Genomic DNA, 20,415 nt, shown 5'->3' with positions numbered 1-20,415 from the left:
GTGACCACAGGGCCCAACTCTCTAGGCAAACTTAGAGGTGGGCAGTGAAGTTCAGCACAGGGCTGTTTGCTGAGAAGGCAGCCAGTTTGAACCCCTCTCTAACCCTGCACTGTGCCCATAGTGCTCCTGCTGCCTCTGGCTCAGCCCTACCCTGCTCTGCCCTGACCGCCCCACCCAAGAAGGCCCTGCAAGTGGCTGAGGGTGAGGCAAGGCTAGGACCCCTGGGGCAGGGGAGCTGATTGTCTGAGGAAGTGGGTGTGTCCTGCCCTTTTTACACACTTTAGAATTCCTTTGTTCTCATGCCTTCTTTTCCCCACAACCTGCTTACTTGACCTAAAAGTTGGAGTGATCCAAGGGCCAGAAGGAAGCTGACCAGCAAGAAGGGAGCAGCCTAGGAGGCTTTCATTAACAGCCCCTACAACTCCCTGCAGGGAGGAACAATCCCTGGAGGCTGGTAACCTTGGCAACAGGTGGAAAAGGGGAAGTGCTCTAGAGGTATTAGCATTTTATTACTTTTCTTTTCAAACCAGCCCCCAACTTTCTGATCTGACCCGTTATTTATTACTTGCACTGTCCTTTTGCCCCCACCAACAACACTTTCTGAACATGTGTCCTATGAAGACAATGAAATTTGATTCCACGTGTACAGACCACTGATTACTTCAATTTTCCTTACCTCCAATCACCTCCCCCCCCCCACCTTAGACCTCCCTGCTTCTTTATCATAAATATCCCTAAACCTTATGGGGAGGGAGATCTGAGACTTGATCTGTCTTCTGGCTTGGCTGCCTCCTAAATAAACCTTTTCTCTTTTGCAAAACTGGTCATTTTGAGATAGTAATTTGAGAAGATAGGGAGACATACTAAGTGTCAAAAGAAGCACCATAAACCACTGAAATGTGAAAGGTTCCCTCCAACAGTTGCAACTTTGAGGGCAAAGTGCAAGTGAGGGTGTGAAATTGTGTAGCTCTACCCTGCCTCCACTTCTAGTCCAGCCCCTGTTAGACCACGACGCAAGAAAAGACCGCTGACTCCAATTAAAATCAAATTAAAGCAAGCTTATTATTTCGACCAGCCGGGCTGCCTTGCCCATCAAAATCGTGGGAGCCAAGGACAGTGGCGAGGCATCTTTGTGGCCCAGTTTTATAGCCCAAAACGTTACACAAAGGGGGGTTACAGATAACAATGTAAGGGTCCGGCGAACGTCGGAGGAAGAGACCACCAAGAGACCGCGGCTCATGCAACAGCAAAAGGGGTTTATTGAGGATCCAATCCAGCGCGCTGGGGCTCCGTGCTCACTCAGAAAGGAGAGCAGCCCAGAGCCCAGAGCAGGGGTTGTGCAATGCTTAAGTACACTTTTTGGGGAGGGCGGGGACTTTACATACATCACAGTCCTCTTTAACAAATCATCATACACCGCGGGAAAACCAAACAACAATTCCTAAACATGATTTGTTCATTCATTGGTGGGAACAGTTCGGGTGGGGGCGATAGGTCAGTTCTAAAGCAGGGTACACATTCAAACTGATTGGTTTAGGCCCTGCGATGCCTACGTGCAAGATCGCACAGGGCCCTAAGTTATTAAACAACCAGGCGGTCAGGGGGAATATTTACTGGGCAGTTCGAGTATTGTCTTAACAGCTACAGGAATTTCAGGTTTTGCGTGTAGCATAGGAACTTAACAATACCTGGTCCTTTACATTTTAACTCAGGCCTTGCAGCTTAGAAACTTTACAACGCCCAGTCTTTTACACTTTAACTTCAATTTCTTTTACCCTTACAACAACACTCTGAGGAGCATAACACAAGTTTACATTTTTGCTGGCCCCGGCATCAGAATTTATGGAGATCTTAGAGAATCAGAGAGGGTCGTTATCCGGCCAGGGAAGGCCAGAATTTATGAGGCGTCACTAAGGTTTAGGAAAGGGTTGTTATCTGGTCAGGGAAAACCAGACATGGGTGAGTTCAGGGCACAGGCAGGCATTCCAATCAGCTTTACAACATCAACTAATGGCCAGGCCATACAGACATCCTAATATTTTTACAGAAAACAGAAATGAATCCTTCATAACTTGTGACAAGCTGGCTTCTGATCTAATGAGAGAACTAGGCTAGGTATATCACCCCTAGCAATCCTCCCTCTGCAAATACTAACACCCCATACCAACAGGTTTCTGTCTGTCTCTCTGGAGATAGCCTGCTTTACCCCAAAGGGGTCTCTCTCTTAAGATAAGCCCCCATTCTTCCTTGAATATGTATCTACTTCATAAATAAACCTCTGTCTCTGCCTTTGACTGGTGCATGGTAAAATTCTTTTCTATCATGTCTGCAAGAACCCTGCTGGCCCTTGTAAGGGTAAAAGAAATTGAAGTTAAAGTGTAAAAGACCGGGCATTGTAAAGTTCCTAAGCTGCAAGGCCTGAGTTAAAAAGTGAAGGACTAGGTATTGTTAAGTTCCTATGCTACATGCAAAACCTGAAATTCCTGTAGCTGTTAAGACAATGCTTGGAACCGCCCAGTAAATATTTGTTGTTTAATAACTTAAGGGCCCTGTGCGATCTTGCACGTAGGCATTGCAGGGCCTGGACCAATCATTTTGAATGTAACCCCCTCCTTAGGAATGACCTATCACCCCCGCCTGACCTGTTCCCGCCAATGTATGTACTAATCAAGTCTAAGAATTGTTGTTTGACTTTCCCGCGGTGTATGATGATTTGTTAAAGGAGACTGTGATGTATGTAAAGTCCCCGCCCTCCCCAAGAAGTGTACTTAAGCAGTGCTCAGCCCCTGCTCTGGGCTCTGGGCTGTTCTCCCTTCTTGAGTGGGTACGGAGCCCCAGCATGCTGGAATGGATCCCCAATAAATAAACCCCCTTCTGCCAATTGCATGAGTGGTCTCTTGGTGGTCTCTTCCTCCGACGTTCGCTGGACCCTTACAGCCCTGAGTCAAGTTTCCCCTTTCTCTGGAAACTCCTCAGACCATTCTTCAGAGTAATATCTTCTCCTGTGACCGGTTCAGTGATTGGCATGCCATCTAAGGGAGGCGGGTGGCCAGGACCATGTCTAATTCAGTAACTGACTGTCATGGAGAAGAGATGTCTCCCAAGAAGGGTCCAAAGAGTTCCCAGAGGGAACTCAGGGCAGCAAAGAATTTCAGCATGAGTCTGGCAAAGGCAGAGACAAAGGTTTACTTAGAAAGTAGATACACATTTAAGGGAGAATGCCATCTGTCTCAGAGAGTGAGAAGCCCCTCCTTGAGTTGGAGGTCCAACATTTGTAGAAGGGCCATAGTCAGAGACAGGACTGGAGGTGGAGACAGGGTGGAGCTGCACAATTGTAAGCTCAGCTTTCCCTGAGTTTATGTATTTCCCTCATTTTACAAGGACACGAGCCAAGAGCCTGTCAAGATTTTAACACAGTGACTCCCACTGCTTGCCTTCCCCAAGCCTGTCTCTTTTGTCTAAAGAAAACAGAGACCAAGCTAGAATTCTCACAGGACCAAGCCCATGGGGAAAGGGCTGAGAAAGGAGTGCAGGTTTGGGGGTTGGGGAGGGAATACTGAGGAGATAGCTCTGGCTGTCTCCCTATTCATTCGTACCTACTCCCTTTCTTGCAGTTTTGGAGAGAATACAGGTATGGGGGGAAGGCTGCAAAAGGGGTGGGGGGAGGCTTTCTTTTCGCCCCAGTGGTATCTGAAGAGCCAAAGTGGGCAGCAGGCCAGAAGCTGACTCTCTTGCCTAGCTGACTTATTAAAATAAAACAACAGTTTTTATTATTTGATTGCTTGTTTTCTTTTGTCTGACTGTACCTACCCTCAATTTTGCCTAAACACACACACTGGCTCATTAATTTAGCAGGCATACGCTGAATACCCACCAGTGACAAGAGTAAGATATGACCCTGTGCTCATTGTTCACAGACCTAGAAAGGGAGATGGACACTTAAAGAGTTAGCAAAAAAGATGAAAAGTGCCAAAACAAGTAGGACTGTCTGTGAATGTATTAATCATACCTTTTTATTCTGCTTTTTGTTGTTGTTGTTGTAGTTTTAAATAAGGGACTGCTTCTTTGGGGTTAGCCAATTCCTGAAGACAGAAAAAAACTGCCTAAGGCTCACCTCTTATATGCATACCAACCACTCCAGGGCCTATACTCCTAACCTCTTCTTTTAGCAAGCTCTTAGTGTTCCCTTTACCTAATTGCCCCAGGGCCAGGTACCAGATTGCAATAGACACTCCTAAATGCTGCAGCCTGTTGGAGTTAGCCAAACCAAACAATTCAAAACTTAAGCTCCTTCACCCAGTCCGTCCCTTGGAAACCACAATAAAGGCTCTGACCTTGTTTTCTGACTGACCTGGTATTTCCCTGTGTGCTCCCCATTCACAGCCTGCAGTGCCTTCTGTTTGTAGGGATCAGTGGTATAAGTCCCTTCTTCCTTCATGACAGTACTTTCTTTGTCTATGTGACTTAACACACATTTCAAACAAATCCTGGGGTTGGGTATGATGGTGCATACCAGTAATCCCAGCAGCTCAGTAGGCTGAGACAGGAAAATAACAAGTTCAAAGCCACCTTAGCAATTTAGCAAGACCCTGTCTCAAAATGAAAAATAAAAAAAAGGCTGGGGATGTGACTCAATGATTAAGTGCCCTGGGCTCAATCCATGGTGTCAAAACAAACAAGGAAAAAAAAAACAACAACCACCATTTCTGGTTACACTTAAAACAGTGAATGTACCTATATCTCCCCTACTATTTTATTTAGTATAAACAAACACAACTAGATAAGAGTTTGTTCCCCACATGAGTTCTGTTTTATCATTCTCAGAGCAAAGAGTCTACTTATTTGTTTATGAACTATCTTAGTATGCCTGGGATGCTAAAATAATAAACAATAAATTTACTCCTCACAGTTCTGGGGACTGGAAAATGTAAGGTCATGGTACCAGCTTTCCTGATTCATAAATAACTTCCTGCTGTGTCCTCACTTGCTGAAATGGGCAGATAAGCCCCCTTGGTTTATTTTGAAAAACACTATCCCATTTTTAAAGATAGTAATCTCTGGCAATAGGCATGCACTGTATACAGGTATATAGGGCTCTGCCCTCATGACTTCATCATCTTCCATAGGTCCCACTTCCTAATGCCATCACCTTGGAGGGTTAGAAATTCAACATATGAATTTGGGGGTTGGGAGTAGGGATACAAATATTCAGACCATAGTAAGAATTTTTGTTTAAGAAACTGGGTAGGGGCCTGGGGCTGTAGCTCAGAGGTAGAGCGCTTGCCTCACACGTGTGAGGCACTGGATTTGATCCTCGGCATCACATAAAAAATAAATTCATAAACAAAAATATTGTGTCCATCTACAACTAAAAAAACAAAAAAAGAAAGAGGGGCTGGGGATGTGGCTCAAGCAGTAGTGCACTCGCCTAGCATGCGCGCAGCCCTGGGTTCGATGCTCAGCACCACATACAAATAAAGATGTTGTGTCCGCCGGAAAAAAACTATAAAATAAATATTAAAAAATTCTCTCTCTCTCTCTCTCTTTAAAAAAAGAAAGAAACTGGGTGGGATTTGGAGGCGGTTGCTGGGGAAGTTTGAGGAATTAGGAATATCCCATATGTAATGAATTCTTAGTAAGTTTCAAACAAAAATCAGGTAGTCTGACATCTTCTGAATATCAAAGAAAACTATCCATTTCTAGAACTTCAATTGCCAGGCTCCTCTGTGTTTGCAAAGTATCTTTACAGTTAATCTGTCATTACTCACGTATGATAATAGTTGAGAGATGCTATAAGACTCACTTGGCTTGAAATACCTTGGCCAGTATGTAGTGGAGATTTCTTGGAAAGCTGGGAATGGAGCCACCATTTGACCCAGCTATTCCCCTTCTCGGTCTATTCCCTAAAGACCTAAAAAGAGCATGCTACAGGGACACTGCTACATCGATGTTCATAGCAGCACAATTCACAATAGCAAGACTGTGGAACCAACCTAGATGCCCTTCAATAGACGAATGGATAAAAAAAAATGTGGCATTTATACACAATGGAGTATTACTCTGCATTAAAAAATGACAAAATCATAGAATTTGCAGGGAAATGGATGGCATTAGAGCAGATTATGCTAAGTGAAGCTAGCCAATCCCTAAAAAACAAATGCCAAATGTCTTCTTTGATATAAGGAGAGTAACTAAGAACAGAGTAGGGACGAAGAGCATGAGAAGAAGATTAACATTAAACAGGGATGAGAGGTGGGAGGGAAAGGGAGAGAGAAGGGAAATTGCATGGAAATGGAAGGAGACCCTCAGGGTTATACAAAAGTACATACAAGAGGAAGTGAGGGGAAAGGGAAAAATAATACAAGGGGGAGAAATGAATGACAGTAGAGGGGGCAGAGAGAGAAGAGGGGAGGGGAGGGGAGGGAAGGGGGGATAGTAGAGGATAGGAAAGGCAGCAGAACACAACAGACACTAGTATGGCAATATGTAAATCAATGGATGTGTAACTGATGTGATTCTGCAATCTGTATATGGGGTAAAAATGGGAGCTCATAACCCACTTGAATCAAAGTGTGAAATATGATATATCAAGAACTATGTAACGTTTAGAACAACCAACAATAAAAAATTTAAAAAAAAAAAAGAAATACCTTCGCCAATAACCTGGGTTTCCTCCCACTCTATTTGGTATAAATTGCCTAGTTATAGCCTCTATCAAAGGGTAATTTAAGTTATCTGGCAGGGGAGAAATGTCTCTCTTTGATGATTTGCAGCTGTTGAAGATTTCTAGTAACTAGCTTGACATAGAAATTTGGGGATGTTTCTCAAGAAATATCAGCTTAGAGGGCTGGGGTTGTGGCTCAGTGGTAGAGCGCTCACCTAGCATGCAGAAGGCACCGGGTTCCATCTTCAGCACCACATAAATGTAAAATGAAGGTATTGTGTCCACCTAAAACTAAGAAATAAACATTTTTTTAAAAAAGAAATATCAGCTTAGGGTTTAATTCTGCTAATTCTGGGTATTCTTAGATGACCTCCAAAGCTCAAGTGTTGAAGAGTTGGTCCCCAATGCAGCAGTGTTCAAAGATGGGGGTCTTTGAGAACTGATTAAATCATGAGGGCTCTGACTTCAACAATGCATTCATTCATTTATGGTTCAGAGTTTACTGGGTTTTGAGTGAGAGGCTTTGTTATAAAAGCAAACTCTCCTTTGCTTCCTAGGCACCACGAGGTCAATAGCTTTGGTCTACCACATGCTCCCGCAGTGATGTTCTGCCCCACTATAGGCCTAAAAGCAACAGAATCAGCTAACCATGGAATGAAACCTCTGGAACTATAACCCAAATATAAATATTTTCTCCTTACTAGTTGTATATCTCAAGTATTTTGTCACAGTGACACAAAACTGATCAACAAACTGAATTCCAATCTTTTCCTTGGACATATTGCCACAAATCAGTTTGGATAATCACTTTGGCAGACACTGAGACTGACTGGGGCAGGATAGGTGTTCAATAAAATTTATTGCATGTTCAGTTGAATGAATAGAAGCTTTACTGCATCAGTTCCAGCTGTGATTTGCATAGAACAGGGACCAACTCTAGTTATACAAAGCAAATAGAGAAATTCCTGGAAGGGTATCAGGAGTTCATAGAATTAAGGAAGTTATCTGGCGTGCGGCAAATTGCAGAATCAAGGCAGTTCCAGGGAGCTGGCACAAATCCACAGGTTCATGAATAATCTGGCCCTAGAATTGCCATTAGCCCCACCTCCAGCATCCCTTCTGATCCAAGATTCAAATTCCTGGGAGTTTAATGGTCTAAATTACCTGTTTGAAATAATTAACCCAAAGGAGATAAAAGAAGGGTCTTCAACTCCCAAGATGGAAGGCTGCAATGGAAGATACTAAGAATTGTTCCAATAAAGCTTTCACACAATAAGAAAAATTTCAAAAAAGAATATGGTGGTAACGGAAGAGGGGAATTAGATATTGCACTGTGAAGAAAGACAAATGTCATTCACATTGATACTAAAAGAGAGATGGGCTGGGTGGGGGGGCGGTTACTGGTAAAGGAGGAAATACAAGGGTGTAGTTTCAGAAGAAGGAGAAAGTGATCATCACAGTCCTCATGTAGCTGGCCAGACAGCTATAAGAACCTGGACAATGGGGAACAGAAAATAGGTATTTCATGGAGTTCCCAGGCTAACATAGGAGCTGAACAAATATTTGTTCATTGAATTCACAACAAAATGGAAACCTAAAACATGCTATTTAGATACAAGGAACTGACTTTCCTTCTGTTAGCTCAGTGGGGAATGTGTCCCCATAGACAGTGACTCATCCTTAGAACCAGTTGAGACTTCCCATTTACTCTTAGGCCCTCATCAGGCTGTACTGGGTTATCTTTTGCCTTCTGTGTCAGAAGTATGGGGTCTCCATGAAGTTAGCCTTGGGCTTTCCCAGACTTCAACTACACTGGAGTGATTGCTTTCATGCTCCCAGGAGACATGCTTCTCTTTCTGGATTTTCAGATAAACAATCAGCCCTTAACCAGGTGAATGAGAAGTAATACTCCATTTATGTATGTTGTGTCAAAATGCATTCTACTGCCATGTAGAATAGAACAACAACAACAAAAAGAATCAGCCCTTAATTCCTGGCAATTATTTATCTCTTTTTCTATAAGAATCTCTTTTCTAGCCAATCACAGTGGTGCACGCCAGTAATCCCAGTGGCTCGGGAGTCTGAGACAGGAGGATCGTGAGTTCAAAGCCAGCCTCAGCAATGGCGAGGAGCTAAGCAACTCGTGAGACCCTGTCTCTAAAGAAAATACAAAAAAGGGCTGGGGATGTGACTCAGTGGTCAAGTGCCCCTGAGATCAATCCACAGCCCCCCGCCCAAAAAAAAGAATCTTCTCTGCTGCACGCTGCCCAGTTGTCTGGCCCAAAAAAAAGAATCTTCTCTGCTGCACGCTGCCCAGTTGTCTGGCCCAGCTGACGGTGACCTGTGGACCCTCTGACAGAAGAGTCACCTGGCCCTCGAATGCACCATGCCTGGTTCCTCCAGCATTGACACTATGAAGAAGGTGGTTCAGCAGCTCTGGCTGGAGGCCGGAATCAACCACGTGAAGGTTTCCCAGGCAGTTGCAGACCTGAAAAAATTTTGTCTGCAGAATGCTTACCATGATCCCCTACTGACTGGAGTATCTTCATGTACAAGTTCCTTCAGACCCCAGAAAGTCTATTTCTTTTTGTAGTCATCTTTCTGAGGTTTCCCAAACCCACTGCTCAAGAACCAGTGAATATTCAAGAGAGCTTAATTTGAAACCTGTACAAAAAAATTTCCCTGTAACACATGTACCATAATATAATCTTGTACTTTTGTCAATCCTTAACATCTACCTCTCTGAATTTTCATGAATTTCTATTTCACAAGGGTAATTATTTTATATACACTGGCAGCAACATACAATAAAATATTTATTTATTTATTTTTTGGTACCGGGGATTGAACTCAAGGGCATTCAACCACTGAGCCACATCCCTAGCCCTATTTTGTGTTTTATTTAGAGACAGGATCTCACTGAGTTGTTTAGTGCCTTGCTTTTGCTGAGGCTGGCTTTGAACTCTCGATTCTCCTGTCAGTCTCCCCGGCTGCTAGGATTACAGGCACGTGCCACTGCACCTGGCTCAAAATACTTAGTATTAAAAAAAAAAAAACTTTCTTCTTCCTCTTGCAGAGAAGCCACATAACCCAGATATTGAATCCTGGTGTACTATAAATCCGGATTTCAATCTTAGGTCTTTCCCTTATTTGCTGGTTGTCTCATCTTGTTGAATATGACCAGAGCCAGTTCATTACTCTGCAAAACTCCTGTCCTCCAGGAATTTTGAATGAAAATATAGTTAAAGTTCCAGACACATAAAATACTGTATTTCTCATGATACCCAGCCATCAGGTCATGTCCAAAAGATAGACCTATTAAAAATAATGCTCAAGGGCTGGGGATGTACCTCAGTGATAAATCGGTTGCTTGCATGAGGCCCTGGGTTCAATTCCCAGCATTGAAAACAAAAGAAAAGTTCAAGATACCACCTCCCCTCACCCCAAAATAATATGTTAGACAGGTGTGGTGGCACCTGTGATCCCAGTGGCTTTGGAGGATGAGGCAGGAGAATTGCAGGTTCAAAGCCAGCCTTAGCAACTTAGTGAGGCCCTAAGAAACTCAGTGAGACTATGTCTCTAAAAAAATACAAAAACATGCTGGGGATGTTGCTCAGTGGCTAAGCACCCCTGGGTTCAATTCCCAGTACCAAAAAAAAGAATATGTTAGCTGGGACATGAGACTGATCAAATTATATGCATGCAAGAATATGGTATAATGAATCCCAGTATTATGTATAATTTTACTAATAAAAATAAATAAATAGATTCCAGTTTTTTACTTGGGGAAAAAAAGCAATGTATTAGCTTATCAACAACCCCAGAGTAAATCTGTAAATCTGATGGCTGGCATCATAAGTGTATCTGGTGGGTACAAATAATCATTTTCTAGAAACCCATTATTTTGTCATACAGCAACATTTCATTAGGTACTATCTATCAGAGCTTGAATAAAATTTCCCAGTAAAATCTCTCCATTCTGGTCCAATGGTGTCATTCAGTGGTGGAGCAATTGCCTAGCTCATGTGAGGCTCTGGATTTGATCCACAGCATAGGGATCTCCCAAATCCTTTAAAGAAACAAGTGGTTCGGTACACAAAGATGTTTGTTAGATAGAAGGAAGATCACCACAGTGTAAAAGTAAAGTGTAAAGCTTGAAATTACTACAGAGAATTAAATAAATCATAATATAAATTATAATAATTTTGTTATAGATTTTTATGTAGCCGTTAAGAGATCCTGCAGAAATATATTTACTCACAAGTGGCTTTCTGAGGTAGTAGCAGTGAGAGTGGTCTGTCAGAGATTCCACCACAGGTATGGTCGGGCCAAAAGCATAGAAGGCAATGGTGCAGCCCATCAACTTCTTCTTCAGATGCTTGCAAAATAGGTGCCAATTTCAGGGGTGGTTCTATGAGCAAATGAATATAATGATAAGGGCTGTATCATTGGTTTTGATGAGTACATGAGCTTTGTATCAGATGATGCAGAACAGATTTATTTTAAAACAGTCAAGAAAACAACTGGGTTGGATCATGCTAAAAGAAGATATATTGGGCTGGGTACAGTGGCGCCTGCCTGTAATCCCTGTAGCTTGGGAGGCTAAGACAGGAGGATCTCAGATTCAAAGCCAGCCTCAGTAAAAGCAAGGTGCTAAGCAACTCAGTGAGACCCTGTCTCTAAAATAAAATACCAAATAGGTCTGGGGATATGGCTCAGTGGTCAAGTGTCATGAGTTCAATCCCCAGTACCCCTCCCCCCAGAAAGAGATAATATTATTCTGTCACAAAGTGTCTCCAACTAGAAATGATAACTGAAAGGCTAGGACTGTAGCTCAGTGGTAAAGCACCCGCCTTACACATGTGAGGCACTGGGTTTGATCCTCAGTACCACATAAAAATAAAGAAAGATATCGTGTCCAACTACAGCTGTATCTATCTATCTATCTATCTATATATATATATATATTTGGGGGAAACATTTTTTTCATATTGTTTTTGTTACCTTTTTGTTATTATCAGATGACAATGCTGTGGGGTTGATTTTATTTTAAAAAGTTCTGGGCCAGGACAGTGGCATATGCCTAAACTCAGGAGGCTGAGACAAGACTATCCCAAGTTGAAGGCTAGCCTTAGCAACTTAGCAAGACCCTGTCTTAATAAAAAGTAAAAAAGAGTCTGGGATGTAGCTCAGTGATGTGTCCCTTGCCTAGGATACAATAGGTCTGGGGTTCAATCCCCAGTACCACACACACATACAAATAAAGGCTGGGGATATAGCTCAGGAATAGAGTGCTTACTTAGCATATGCGAGGCCCTGGTTTTGATCTCTAGCACTGCACGCATGCGCATGCACACACACACACACACACACACACGTATATATTTAGTTACACAGAAAGGTATTCTATAGAAATAAATTATAAAATTATATCGGGGAGGTGGCTGGGGTTGTGGCTGAGTGGTAGAGGGTATGCCTTGCACGTGTGAGGCACTGGGTTTGATCCTCAGCATCACATAAAAAAAAAAAAAAGGTATTGTGTCCATCTACAACAACAACAAAAAATTTTTTAAATTAAATAACATTATATGTAATCCTTTTTCTTCGCAGTATTGGAGATTGAACTCAGGAGTGCTCTATCAGTGAGCTACATCCCCAGCCCTTTTTGTTTTGAGACTGGGTCTCAATCAATTCCTGAGCCTGGCCTGGAACTTGGGATCCTCCTGCCTCAGCCACTTGAGTCGCTGGGATTACAGTTGTGTATTACCATGCCCAGCTGTGATCCCGGTTTTATCATGTATATGTATGATTTTTTAATATAATTTAATCTTTTTTAAAAAAATATTTATTTTTTTAGTTGTATTCGGACTCAATATCTTTATTTATTTTTATGTGGTGCTGAGGATCGAACCCAGGGCCTTCCACATGCGGGCGAGCGTTCTACCACTGAGCCACAACCCCAGCCCTAATGTAATTTAATCTTTAAAAACTTTTTTTTTTTTAGTTGTAGGTGGACATATTTATTTGTTTGGGTACTGGGGAATTGAACTCAGGGGCATTCAACTACTGAGCCACATCACCAGCCTTTTTTGTATTTTGTTCAGAGACAGGGTCTCATTGAATTTGCTTAGCGCCTCGTTTTTTGCTGAGACTGGCTTTGAACTGGTGATCCTCCTCCCTCAGCCTCTTGAGCCTCTGGGATTACAGGCATGCACCATTGTGCTCATTTATTTATTTTATTTTAATGTAGTGCTGAGGGTCAAACCCAGTGCCTCACACATGGCAGGCAAGTGCTCATCCACTGAGCTACAACTTCAGCCCCAAATGTATGATATTTAAGAGGATACATAATAAATATTATCAGTGCTTATCTAATTCTCCCACAATTATATGTACATAAATTAGGGGGAAATGATCATTGCATCCTTTTTGCCTTGATATTAGCCTCTTCAAGTACCCCATTTTTTGGTACAGGGGATTGAAATAGGGGCTTTCACATGCTAGGCAAGTGCTCTACTAATGAGCACCATACCCAGCCAATCCCCCTTGGTTTTTAGACAGGGTCCCCCTGAGTTGCCCAAGCTGGCATCAAATTTGCCATCTTCCTGCCTCAGCCTCTTGAGTAGTGGGGATGAGGAGACATGTCCTGCAATGATTGGCTGAGACTAGATTTTTCAAAAAATTTTTTCTCAAGGATCTCTCTTAAGAAGATACAGGAACAAAACTGTGTCCAGAAAAACAATTTAAAATGTATATTGAAGGCAGACGTGAAAAGAATTTTTTTTTTTCATACACATAAAAAAAAGGAGGCATGAAAGAGAAACCAATGTACCTGATTGGTTTTACTTTTTTCTTTTTTTTTTTTTAAAGCAATATGACGGTCTCCCCTCACTGACTTCTTTGCAGAGTCTGGAGCCTTTTCCTTTGTTCTCACTCACCACTCACGGAGGGGTGAGATACATACCTCACCAGCTCACAGCAATTATCCTGATAGCTTTAGGATCGAATTTTCTGGATATCTCAAAATTGAGCAAAGGGCACACGATAATGAATACTAATATGTTCCTGGAAAGATATCCTTCTGTGATAAACTCATAGTCTCCTGATTTAAAAATGTTTTCTTGGCCAGGTATGATGGGTGGTACAGGCCTGTAATCCCAGCAACGAAGACTGAGGCAGGGAGATGACAAGTTGGAGGCACCTTAGCAAGACCCAGACTCAAAATGAAAAATAAAAAGGGCTGGGGATGTAGTTCAGTGGTAGAGCACCACTGGGGTTTAATCCTCAGTAACACATACAAACACACACAATTTTCTGAACATTTACCTGGCATGACTAATCTGTAATAAGTGGATAAAATTCCTTTAACTATCTTTGTAAATATCCTAGGTTTGGGAAAGAGAGGAGAGGGTCTTTCCTTAAAAGCGTCCAAAGTCTAGGGCTGGGGACATAACTCAGTTGGTAAAGTGCTACAGTGCTTCCCTCGAATGCACCAGGCCCTGGGTTTAATCCCCAGCACCACACACACACACACACACACACACACACAAAAAAAAAAAAAAAAAAAAAAGCCAAGTCTAGCTGGGGGAGATGGAAACATAAATAAAAAGTGTAAAATAACAAGAGAAAGATCATAATAGGTTTACTCATAAACTGACAAGTTTTAGGGATGCATGGAAATTTGTCACCAGCCCAGAGACAGGGGAGCATTCCAGAAGAAAAAATTGAGTGTCACAACTTTAACTCACTGGGCAGGAAGATCAGTTCCCGGCCTTGAAAAAACGGAGACCAGACCTTGTACAGAAAGTACTTTGAGGTACCTCAAAGTACCACTGTCAGCTACAGCTAGTGAACATCTCCACAAGATACCATAGTGAATGCTTGTCCAAGAAGTAAGATCAGGGACTCAAACAAGAGACATTTGTCGAAAATTATCAGAGATCTCTAATACTTTTGTGTTTAAGCCTTAAACAACAAGGGAACTGAAATCCTGTTTCAGCCAAAAGCCTCACTTTCCTCACAACACTACAAGTGTTGCCTTTTGCTGAACCGATTACTCAACCTGTCGAGAGCTATTAATTTATGCCGCCCGGATCTCGGCGAGAGAAAAGAGAACCAATAATGGCAGGCAAAGCAGAGGCCTAGTGGGTCCGGCTGCGGTCTCCAATTTCTTCTGAGTTTCACATTTTCTTTAGATGATCATGAATCTAAATGGTCCTCATACCTACTCCTTGTGCTCGCCCTTTCCCTCCTTCTCTCGCTCTACCAGTTTCTCCAGATTTCGGGAACCAGAGTTAGTAGCTGACCAGGTCCTCCGGAGACCAGCCTTTTCCCCACGCCCTAGCCGCAGCCGCAGCCCCGCCTTCCCCAGCCCTCGCGGTCTCAGCCGCAGGAGCTGAGCCGAGGGGCGGGGCGGCTGCGGGCCGGGCAGCGGCGCAGGCGCAGCGGCACTGGGCTCGCCGCGCTGAACGCAGCTATGGAGCAGGCACCGCCGGACCCCGAGAGGCAGCTGAAACCTGCGCCCCTGGAGCCGCTGGGTCGTCCCGACGCTGGGCTGGAGGCTGTGGCCGGTGAGGAAGCCGAAAGGGCCCGGGAAGAGGGCTCCGAAGCTGACACGGTGAGGAGAAGGGGCGGCGGAGGCCTCGAGGCCTGGGTCCGGGCCTAGTGGGCTAGGCTGGGCTGTGCGGGTGGGCTCGGCCTGGGAGGCCCCGGGGTCGCGGGGAGCGGCTGGGCAGCAGAGGCCGCAGGTGCAGCACTGGGTGTGTGTGAGGGGGAGGCTCTTCGTGTAAAGCAGGGGCTGTGGGTGGGGAGCGAACGTCAAGAGCACGGCGACCGACGGGAGGGCTTCGGAGGCGCGGCTGCGGGGCTGCGGGGCTGTGGGGCTGTGGGTGCGGGGACCAGTCCTGCCTGCGAGGCTGGAGGAGCGGCAGCTTTCAGTGGTCGCTGCACCTGATGTCTGGTCCAGAAAGTGCATCGCTGATTTTCATGCAGTCTGACAAGGGTTTTGCTGGGAAGATGGCTATTTAATGGGGGCACTGTGAGCGATGGACAGCGGTATTCGAGAAGGAAGGGAACGCCAAACTAGAGTGAGCAGCAAGTCCGAGCAATAAAGAGGGGTTGGCTGGGTGCAAACTGAAGAAAGTGCAAGGTTCTAGGTAAGGTGCAGATGAAATATTTTTTGAACTACTTGTTCGGCTCTAATTTCTTTACTTGGGGTAAGGTGTCATTTTCTATTGGAGACTTATCTGAATCCCTTTGGATAATTAGTGATTTTCACTTGTGTGAAAATGTAACATCTTATATTTGTAAGTGATTTCATTCCAAAGTGTCTGCACTTGTAATGCAAGGTTTGTACACCACGTTAAATAGAAGGACTTCAGCAATTCAGTACAGTGCTTCCTGTTAGACCTTCCTGCCCAGTCTCCTTCAGTGTGCACTGCTCATCCAGTCATTTTGTTTCTTCGCACCCCCTCACCCCAACACGTGTTAGTGCTAATATGAAACTGCCTGTTCTTAAGATTAATGGATAAGGAAAAGTCAAAAGTTGTTTGCTAAATGTAACTAGGAAGACTCTTAACTTCAAGTTTAGAGATCAGGTAATTAGAGTCTTAAGTACAGGAGTTGAAGGTTTTGCCTGCTTAAGAAAATAACAAGCCATAGTAGCATGAAGACTTTTTTCAATGTACTTTTAAGTTATAAAAATTAATTTTTTAAAGAACAGTTTTAGGGCTGGGGATGTGGCTCAAGCGGTATCGCACTCGCCTGGCACGCGTGCGGCCCAGGTTCGATCCTCAGCACCACATACAAACAAAAATGTTGTATCCGCCGAAAACCAAAAAATAAATATCAAAAACTCTCTCTCTCTCTCTCTCAAAAATAAAATAAATAAATAAATAAATAAATAAAAAATTTAAAGAACAGTTTTAGGTTCACAACAAAGTGGAGAGGGAAATGCAGAGATTTCCCAGTACTCCCTGTCCTCACATATAGCCTGGTGCATTGTGAACACCTTCCATCAGAGGGTACACGGTAACATTGATCATCATCACCCAGTCCATGTTTACAACAGGGTTCACTGTTCATGCTGAGCATTCAAAAAATTTCATGATGACACGTATCCACCATTATAGTATCATACAAACTATTTTCACTGTGGTGAACAGTTTTTCTATCCTACCTGGTTTTTCCTTTCTCCCCACCCTATTCCTGTTCGGTGACAACTATTTATTTATTCATTTTTTTAATGTTTCTATAATTTTTGCCTTTTCCAGAATGCCCTGTCTTTGTAATCATACAGTACCTAGTCTCTCTGAGACTTCTTTCATACAATCGTGTGCTTTTAAGGTTCCTTCATGTCTTTTCATTATTTGATAGCTCATTTCTTTTTAGCTCCAAATAATATTCTGTTGTTCAGATGTACCACAGTTTATCCGTCTGTTTATTGAAGGATATCTTGGGACCTTCCAAGTTTGGGCATTTATGAATAAAGCTACTATAAGTACGTACATGTGCAGGTTTTGGTGTGGCATTTTCAACTCTGTTAGGTAAATACCTAGGTGTACCATTGCTGTATCATAGATAAGAATGTAGCCGGGTGCTCATGCCTCTAGTCCCAGCTACTTGGGAGGTTGAGGCAGGAGGATCCTAAGTTGAGACCAACTCAGCAACTTAGTGAGACCCTGTCTCAAAATGAAACATAATGGCTGGGATTGTAGCTCAGTGGTAGACCGCTTGACTAGCATGTGTGAGGCACATGGTTTGATTCTCAGCATTGCATATAAATAAATAAAATAAAGGTCCATGAACAAGTTAAAAAAATATGTACATATATATAAAACAAAAACAGTTTAAAAAAATAAAATATAAAAAAGATTGGGGGCTGGGGATGTGGCTCAAGTGGTAGCACGCTCGACTGGCATGTGTGCGGCCCGGGTTCGATCCTCAGCACCACATACAAAACAAACATGTTGTATCCGCCGATAACTAAAAAATAAATATTAAAAAAAAAAAAAAAAAAAAAAAAGATTGGGAATGTAACTCAGTGGTAAAGTGCCTCTGGGTTCAGTCCTCAGCAGGCCATCCCCCCCCAACAAAAAGATAAGAATTTTTTTATAAGAAAAAAATTACAAACTGTCTTCCAAAGTGCCTGTACCAATTTGTTCTCCCACCAGCAATTAATGAGAGTTCTTCTTGCTACACATCCTTGCTAGCATTTGATATTGTCCGTGTTCTAGATTTAGAACATTTTAATATGTGTATAGTAGTACCTCTTTGTTTTTTTAATATTTATTTCTTTTAGTTGTACACAATGCCTTTATTTTTATTTATTTATTTTATGTGGTGCTGAGAATCAAACCCAGGGCCTTGCATGCACCAGGCGAGCACTCTACTGCTGATCCACAACCCCAGCCCCTTACTTCTTTGTTTTAATTTGCATTCTCATGACAGATGATGTGCAGCATCTTTTCAAATGCTTATTTGCCATCTGTATGACTTATTTGGTGAGATGTCTATTAAGATTGTTTATCCTTTTAGTTTTTGGTGATGAAACCCAGAATGAAGTGTGCCCATTGTTTTAATTACGTTGTTTTATTATGGTTGAATTGGTTTTTGTTTATTTTGTTTTTCAATGTTCTTGTGTATATGGTACTGGGGATTGAACCAAGGGCCTTGAGCATTCTAGGCAGGCTCTCTACCACTGAGCTACATCCCCAACCCTTTTTATTGAGTTTTAATATTAAGTTTACATTTTTTCTTCTCCTAAGATAAAATAATAATTTTAGAATTATTTGTGGAGTAGTCAGGATCTCATTTAAATATGAGAAAAGTGTGTGTATTCTGTAATGCTTAAATAATTAGTAGTAGTTTTTAAATAATTTTTGTGCGGGTTCTCACCTGTGACTTAATTTTTCTATTTTTGTTTAATCATTTTTATTGTGAAGTATGTTAGTAATGCAAACCAGCTTTCACAAAACAATTCTTTTGAAGTCCCCACATGCTCTCCTGGATTACCATCATAGAGGTAACCAGTATTCTGCATCTTGTATTAATAATTCTTTTGCTTTCCTTATAATGTTACCATATTTTTCTCTAAACAGTGCGTTGTTTAGTTTTACCAGATTTTAAATTTTACATAAACAGAACATTTTTTTCAATGGCATCCTTTCTTTGAGGATTCCTCTAAAATGTGGCTTACTTTGTTTATGTTTGTAGCTCTGTAGTATGCCATTTTATAGGTGTTCCACAGTTAATTTATCTCTTCTTATGGACATTGGAATAATGAAATTTTTGGTATTTTAAAAAGTTACTACTACCATGAACTTCCTCCTATATATCGTTTATTGTATTATATCCAAAAGTCTAGTATAAATTTAGGAGTGGAATTGCAGGATTGATTGTAGGGTAAGATGCTCAACCCTAGTAGGTAGTACCAGATTATTTTCCAAAGTGCTTGTACAGTTTATACTCCCATTAGTAGTGCCTGATATCTTTACCAGTGCTTAGTATTTTGAGACTGGGGATTGAACCAAGGGCCTTGAGCATTCTAGGCAGGTTCTCTACCACTGAGCTACATCCCCAACCTTTCTTATTATATTGAGTTTCAATATTAAGTTTACATTGTATCTTCTCCTAAGATAAAATAATAATTTTAGAATTATTTGTGGGGTAGTCAGGATCTCATTTAAATATGAGAAAAACTATAAAATAGTTTTTCAATCTTGTGGTTATTTCTCTCTTTCTGTCTCTGCCTCTATTTTTATGATGCTGGGGATCAAACCCCCTTATTTAGCCCTATGCCTCTTTTTGTATCATGGACACTTAAATTTTGATTATGACAAATTTTTATTAATTATTTTATGAGAAGTTGTCAATATTTAACATAAAATCATAGTATAGAACATAAAGACTATCTGGGTTAACTAAGAAGTGATTATTGGCCTGGGGCTGTGGGACAGTGGGTCAGTGGTAGAGCACTTGCCTAGCATGTGTAAGGCACTGTGTTCAATTCCCAACACCACATATAAATAAATAAATAAAGTCCATTGACAACTAAGAAAATATTAAAAAAAAAAAAAAAGAAGTGATTATGTCACCAGAGAAGGGGTCTGAGGAGGTCTTGAAGAAGGGAGAGGGAGAAGGGGGACCCCAACTCACTCACTTCTGTCAGATGATGATAATGATGATTTTGGTACCAGGGATTGAACTCAGGGGCACTTAACTATTGAGCCACATTGCCAGCCTTTTTTGTATTTTATTTAGAGACAGGATCTCACTGAGTTGCTTAGGGCTTTGCTAAGTTGCTGAGACTGCTTTTGAACTCACAATCTGCCTGCTTTAGCCTCTGAGTGGCTGGGATAATGGGTGTACACTTCTGCTCCTGGCCCCTTTCAGATTCTTGACTTATACTATAGAGAGGAATTTCAGGTTGCATCAAAGGAGGCACAAACTATGAAGATGTGAATTTGGTGTCAACATACCTTATATATAATCAGAGATATGATAAATTATGATATAATGTTGTATTAAGAATTGTAATGCAAAAATAAATAAATAAATAAAATTTTAAAAAAAGAGGCACAAACTTTTTTTTTTTTTAAATAACTTTATTTTCTTTATTTATTTTTATGTGGTGCTGAGGATTGAACCCAGTACCTCATATGTGTTAGGCAAGCTCCGTAATGCTGAGCTACAATCCTGGTCCCAAAGGAGGCACAAACTTTTAAAGAAAAAAAACAAAACAAAACAAGAAG

General features: G+C 42.0%; 1 protein-coding gene, 1 long non-coding RNA gene and 1 pseudogene across 3 annotated transcripts in view; 2 read left to right on the top strand and 1 right to left on the bottom strand.

Annotated features, from left to right (window-relative positions):
• Positions 1-2,876: 2,876 nt before the first annotated feature.
• LOC139706715 (uncharacterized) lies at positions 2,877-15,003 on the bottom strand. Of its 2 annotated transcripts, XR_011708345.1 has the most exons (5): positions 14,889-15,003; positions 10,926-11,075; positions 6,880-6,955; positions 4,010-4,082; positions 2,877-3,162 (listed from the first exon to the last, which is right to left on the bottom strand). It is a non-coding gene; the product is annotated as an uncharacterized lncRNA (long non-coding RNA). The 2 variants fall into 2 exon arrangements; XR_011708344.1 differs by having other exon boundaries at positions 2,877-4,082.
• Positions 9,051-9,257, top strand: LOC114093183 (guanine nucleotide-binding protein G(I)/G(S)/G(O) subunit gamma-5 pseudogene; annotated as a pseudogene).
• A 93-nt stretch (positions 15,004-15,096) lies between the features above and the next one.
• Snx4 (sorting nexin 4) overlaps positions 15,097-20,415 on the top strand; it is a 65,733-nt gene continuing 60,414 nt past the window's right edge. Inside the window, exon 1 of the mRNA XM_027936136.2 lies at positions 15,097-15,281. Within this exon, the coding sequence (XP_027791937.1) occupies positions 15,141-15,281 (141 nt within the window). The 5' untranslated portion in view covers positions 15,097-15,140. The remainder of the gene's footprint in view (positions 15,282-20,415) is intronic.

Source organism: Marmota flaviventris, chromosome 8 (assembly GCF_047511675.1).
Source record: "Marmota flaviventris isolate mMarFla1 chromosome 8, mMarFla1.hap1, whole genome shotgun sequence".
Classification (NCBI taxonomy): Eukaryota; Metazoa; Chordata; class Mammalia; order Rodentia; family Sciuridae; genus Marmota; species Marmota flaviventris.
The sequence above is the reverse complement of the archived record's forward strand: the minus strand, read 5'-3'. Positions and strand labels throughout refer to the sequence as shown.